Source organism: Nicotiana sylvestris, chromosome 3 (genome assembly GCF_000393655.2).
Source record: "Nicotiana sylvestris chromosome 3, ASM39365v2, whole genome shotgun sequence".
In the NCBI taxonomy this organism is placed as follows: domain Eukaryota; kingdom Viridiplantae; phylum Streptophyta; class Magnoliopsida; order Solanales; family Solanaceae; genus Nicotiana; species Nicotiana sylvestris.
Genome location: NC_091059.1, coordinates 205407631 through 205413650, shown reverse-complemented (window position 1 = coordinate 205413650; position 6020 = coordinate 205407631). Strand labels below are relative to the sequence as shown.

At 32.7% G+C, this 6020-nt stretch overlaps 1 protein-coding gene across 1 annotated transcript; it reads right to left on the bottom strand.

Moving 5' to 3' along the window:
• Window positions 1–1591: 1591 nt before the first annotated feature.
• Window positions 1592–4311, bottom strand: LOC104213221 (protein SAR DEFICIENT 1-like). The gene is made up of 7 exons (XM_009762673.2): window positions 4119–4311; window positions 3949–4024; window positions 3195–3756; window positions 2811–2971; window positions 2478–2672; window positions 2286–2382; window positions 1592–2023 (listed from the first exon to the last, which is right to left on the bottom strand). The coding sequence occupies exons 1-7, from the start codon at window positions 4205–4207 to the stop codon at window positions 1854–1856; spliced, it is 1350 nt and encodes a 449-aa protein (XP_009760975.1). The 5' UTR covers window positions 4208–4311; the 3' UTR covers window positions 1592–1853.
• Window positions 4312–6020: the final 1709 nt, after the last annotated feature.

The following is a 6020-nucleotide window of genomic DNA, read 5'->3' as shown; positions in this document are numbered from 1 at the left end:
TACGAGTTCAAGGGGCCAGGCCGGGCCGGATTAGTTTTTTTTTTTTGTATTTTATATAACTATTGTAATTTATATTAATATAAGTAAAAATATAAAGAATTCAATGAAGATGGAAAAAAATTGCACTTATAAATTGCAAGTGCTATATTTATTTCAAAATTCATACTTACAAATTGAAAGGTTTACATTTAACAAGTAAATTAACGAAAAAAGAGTAAATTCAAAGGTTTTGCATTGCCTTAGACTCTAAAACCTTTAAAAAAATTTGAAATCTAGCCTTTAAACCGGTCCAGGCCGGGCCGGACCAGTTAACCGGTTCTACAGGAATTTTGGTTGATCGGGTTTGACCAGTCCGGTTAACCGGATGAATTAAAGTGAACGGACCAACCCCCTAACCCCTCCCCCTAAGTACCGGGCCGGGCCGGTCCGGTTTCAACCAATCTGGGCCAGGGCGGTCCCGGGTCAACCCAGCCCGTTTGACACCTCTAGATTAAACTATATAGCCTATATACACCTATATTTAATTTACAGGAATTTTCGGTGCCAGTTACCCCCTAGATTCCACATAAGTAGGGTTGTTCACGGATTGATAGAAAACCGAACCAAACCGAAAAACGATTAAGTAAACCGATATTTTTCTTGATTTGGATTGGTTTTGGTTTTAAATTTTAAAAACCGATAATTTTTGGTTTGGTTTTGATTCTATTATAAAAAACCGAAAAAAACCAAACCGAACCGATTAATTATATAAAAATATTAATAATTATTGATATATGATATAATATCTTTTCGTAAATAATTTTAAATACTTTATGCATTTTAATTATTATTTTGAATTTTGATTTATCCTACTTATATCTTAAAAGATTGTCTAAGCTCAAAAGAATAGGAATCGGCCAATTTTCTTTTCCTTAAGAGAATCTAATTCTCTAACCTACACACATACTTTTTCCTAATAAAAGAGTTAGGAAAAAAAAAAACTACGACAAAATTAAAGAAAGCAAACTCAAATTGCAAGACTATAGTAGCTAAAGCTTGAGAAAGTAAACTTTTAGTTTGTTTTTTGTTTATTTTTTTTTTTTGTATAAACAGGTAAATAAATTTTCAGTTCCGAAATAAATATATAAAAAAGCATAAATTTAGCAAATTATTTTCAAATTGTTGTCTAGTGTTGTTTTACTATTATCAACTTATCATTAGCTTGCTAAGAACCGAAAAATCGAACCAAACCAACAACAACCAAACCGATGGTTTATATATAATTTGGTTTGGTTTTGGTTTTAAAATTTTAAAAACCAATTAAATTGATTTGATTTTAGTTTTAATCAAAATCGGCCAAACTGAACCGTGAACACCCTGCGCATAAGTCCGCCTCTGCTTGTGAGAGGTGCCTTTTATAAACTTGTAAGTGTTAGAAGAAGAAAAAAATGAAATGGGACAAGTTTGAATAGTGACTTGAAGAAAAGGTGTTAAGAAGTCAACGCATAATTAGGTATTTCACCAGCAACTTCTCTCAAACTCTATTTTCTCTTTTGGGTCAAAGAATTAAGTTGTATAAGGGTGTAAAATAAAGAAGATATAGATAGATACATACTTAAATAAATAATTGCATTTGGTCATTCAGGTAAAATTGATCAACAACCGCTAGACTTGTACTATTGCCAAACCACACATATCTTTTACAAAGGGGTTGGCACGACTTCTACAACATTTTTCAGCCCCTTATTGGGCAAAATGAGGATTCTACGCAATATGTACATGAACGTGATGCATAAATTTCATTCCTTGAGAGTTTCTTTTTAGAAGAAGTTAACATCGATAGCGTAAAAAAAAGTCAACGTAGTTGTCCATTATCAGAAACCACCATTATGATCAGCAGGCGTGAAAATGTAGCTAGAACTATCAATCCAATCATTGTTGCAATCAACTAACTGTTCTGATGCATCTGTTAAAATTGCGTTCAGTTGATAGGATCGCAGCTGCTGATAAAGAACATTTGGATATTGATCCACCACTGTTTCTCCTGTTCATATCAGAATTCATTACTATATTATAGAAACCAACAAACTCTACTAAAATATAGAACATTGACTGTTATTATTAATTCCAAAAACTTGAGCTTTTCGAAAAGGAACTCTTTATATATACAATCTTTACCAAGTACAACTAAATTAAAAGCAACTTTTTGTGCATGGTGGCCATATAATATGATATTAAGGTACGGATTAGAAATTGAAAAAACGCATATATATATATATATATATATATATATATATATAAAGTACCTTGAGTTAGCAGTGGCGGCCCATTCACCCGAGCATCAACTTCTTCTAAGGAACTCCAATTGGCATAAGCATACTTCACCAAATTCTGAATATTGGCCTAAAAATACCATGATATAGATATTATTATAACTATTTAAGTTAAAATATACAGTAGCTCAAAGTGAAAATTCGATCGATAATTCAATATGTTACCTTTTGTATTCCAGTTAAATCACGGGTAGGGCAAATCTGGCCATCAATGATTGCCCTAACAACTTGACATATTGGACTAAGAAATAGAGTGTAGTTTGCTCCACTGGCCACATATAACTTAGATCCCTTCTCACAACTATTTGCATGATTGTATGTCGCATCCCAAATTTTGTCTGACATTCCTCTTCCTAGTATCTGTGAAATCATAAATAATTAAGTTTCAGTTGATTTATAAAAAGATTCTTTTTCATACTATATAATTTAGATTTGTTTATCTCATTTTTTCAGTAGCACCTTAATCAATTAAAGGAATATTCTAGTGAAGAGGCTTACAGTTCTAAGCTTTGGTGTGTCAACAGTGGCCAACTTCAAGAAATCTTGTACAGTGTTGATTCCATTTGAAGACAGCTTCTTATGAAAAGTTCCATCTTTTCCAATCTTCTCAAGCCGCCACACTTCATCTCCTAGTGCTGGTGGGTAATGTTTCTTGTACACTGTAATATGTTACATATCAAATTTATGAGTTTAATTATAAAAAAAAATTACAACACTATTAAGTTACCTATATGATAACTACAAATAATAATCAGCAAAAACGAAACTAAAAACCCGAAAAATAAGACAGATTACATGTTACCTTGGAATAACGAACGAGTCATCGATGCATATTAGCTTTGACTACTAAAAAAGATTATATTGAAAAGAGAAATAGCTTACATTCTCCGCGGTGATCTTTAACCCTAAAAGATTCAGTAATGGCTTCTGTAATCTGAACAGTAGTTTGACTTGTTCCAATTTGAACCAATTTTGCACCAAGCCTAAATTTTCCGCTCCGAATCCAGCTCGAATTATCAGTAAATTCAATTTCTCCAACAGAAACGACGCCGTCACGCATAGTGAAATTGAGTTCACCGGCAAGCAATGGCCTCCTTCCGGTTCTCTCCTTAACGATGCTTTTGTTAAATTCTTCATGAGTCCAGCTGGTTTGATCATTTTGTTTTGAATTGAAATCTCCGTCGAGTACGACGATTTCAACTTTGATAGGATAAGGTAGAGCCGTCGGAACCAAGCCTTCGCCGCTTGTATCCACCAGAAGAATTTGGAGGTTGTGGCCGTCGCCGGCGACAATTTTGCTGCCGGTGAAAATTGTGGGAGAGAGTTTTTTATTGAAAGTCAGGCGAAGATTAGATGGTTCTAAAGCTTTGATTCTTAGTGAAGGAGATCTCGTTATGGTACGACATGAGTAACGCCTTAATCCACTTTCCACCTCTTCATGAACCTGTAAATTAATTTCACCAATTATCATGAGTAAAGTTTAATTAATTTAAGCTATGAGATTTGTCGCTAATTTTCAATATAATTTTTTGATAATCTATCATTAAATAAGGTTAGCAACAATTTTTTTTATTTAGCTACAAAACAGTTAATTTTTATTTTTTTAGTAGTAAAAGCTTGTGAAATTAAGTCGTACCACTCGACGGAGCATAGGTTCCAAGGCGGAAGAGACGTTGTCTAAGAATTTCACCATCACCACTTGTTTAATGACACTACAAAATAACCCAAAAAAGGATAAGTTAGATTTCAATCTTTGAGAAATATTAGAAAGAATTAAAAGTAGTGATCTATGATAAGGGAACATACGAAGCAAAAGAAGGTGTAGTTCTGATGCGTTTGTAATTTGGTTGGTTTGGGTCGGTATCGGAGTCATAAAAAAACCGTTTAGCAGCCATTTCTGTATTGAAGTGTGATAAGATGAAGATTTTTTCAGTATAAAGCAGTAGAAATATGGAGCTTAGAGAGATGACGAGGGATGGGATAAGTAGGTGGATATGAAGAGTAGTTTATTTATATATAAAGTGGTAGGAGCCTTGATTTAAACTGAAAAGTGGAGAATAAATTAAAAGCATAGGGTTATTTGTAATATTAACGGTTTAATTGGGTAATTAGAGAAGCTTCGTGGAATGAAGAAAGAAACAGCTAGGCAAGAGAGGCTTATGCTCAGTGACCTAAGGCAGCCTGATGTAACGACTTTAACGTCAAGGCCATCTTCAAGTCAACCCCCATATAAATCCACACACACACACAAAAAAGAATGGCATCTTTATGTTAACACAAATTCAATAAATACATGAAACGTATGTTTTTTAGACAGATTCTGATTACTTAACCATAATTATTTAATTGCATATATTTTCAAATCAATTTGTCGCTAAATTAACTATTAATATAATGTAATTTAATTAAGCACTAAACGTGAATAAGTATTTGGTACAGGAAACAAAAATTATTCAAGACTGAGGCCCTGTCTAGCGAGATCGGGAGGGTTAGTGTTCTCATAAGGAGGAATACTCAACTTGTTAGGTTAGCTTCATTCACGAGGAGAGAAAAACTGGTTATTTTCAATCTCTATCACTATTCGCTCAAGATAGAGAGTTCTATTTCAAATCAGTTAACTTTATTGACCTACAAATTATTAGAATATACTATAAGTCATGCGTATTGTTATAGTATTCTTTATGAACAATTATTTATTTACTTGTTTAAATTCAATAAAGTTTCATTTTAAATAGATCATGTGTTGGTTTGTGCGTCCATTGCTTACATAGTAGATGATTTAGTGTATAGAGTTTAGCTTATACACGGAAGATTAAATCATCGGTTCTTGTAAGACATAAAAGTTAATGTTCACAATCTAATGATGGAATTGGACAAATCATCGGAATGATTGTAGCACAAGATTAAATATAATTTATCTTGATTATGGGAATGGTTTAATTCCAACTTCTTGTGCTAGTACATTTTGTATGTATTGAACGGATCAAGTAGAGATGAGTATTTTATACTGACTTTATAAAATAATTTCTCTAGTCCATTTAATGTACTTATACTCTTAATCCTGATATAATTATTATTAGCTGTGTATGTCACTTGTTGTTTTGATTTATTAAAAGGCGAGATTCTTTCGCGAGTCAATAAGCCTGGTAAATTGGATAACAATGATATACATTGGCGAAGTAATAATTAGTTGATGGAATCCATGTCTCGATTTTGAGATTGATGATACTCCTTTATGAAAGCTTATAAGTTTTCATGTGTAAACCCGGCCGGTGGATTTTGTATCCGACACATGAAATAAGTTAAGTGTAAGTCTAAAGGAAGTAATCAATAAATTAAATAGTCAGTAATTTAATTTGATTGATTAGTATCTGAATCTTAACATGGGGAGTTAAATAAGGTTTTATGGAAGAATTTCAAAATTGAACTAAGGAGTGCAATTACGAATTTTTAGTGGAATAATTCGTAATTTATTATGATGGAAATTAATTTCAGAATTTCGAAATTAATATCATAATAGGAAGCCTTGTTAATTAAATTCTGTGGTCCCTACTGTGCCTAAATAATAGAAAATAGTGGAAACTGTTACTTAGTGGGAAAGAAAATGTGGAAACCGTCCCTTAGTGGGAGAAGAAAACCTAACAGGTTTTGAAAACGGTTTTGACCTAAAACGCAGCTATATATATGGATATAAGGGCCGGACGTTTT

Coding starts and splice junctions, on each gene's coding strand:
- LOC104213221 (XM_009762673.2), bottom strand. CDS start 4,207: ATGGCTGCTAAACGGTTTTTTTATGACTCCGATACCGACCCAAACCAA. Junction 3,757..3,948: donor AACCTATGCTCCGTCGAGTG/GTACGACTTAAT, acceptor ATTAATTTACAG/GTTCATGAAGAGGTGGAAAG. Junction 2,673..2,810: donor ACACACCAAAGCTTAGAACT/GTAAGCCTCTTC, acceptor ATGATTTCACAG/ATACTAGGAAGAGGAATGTC.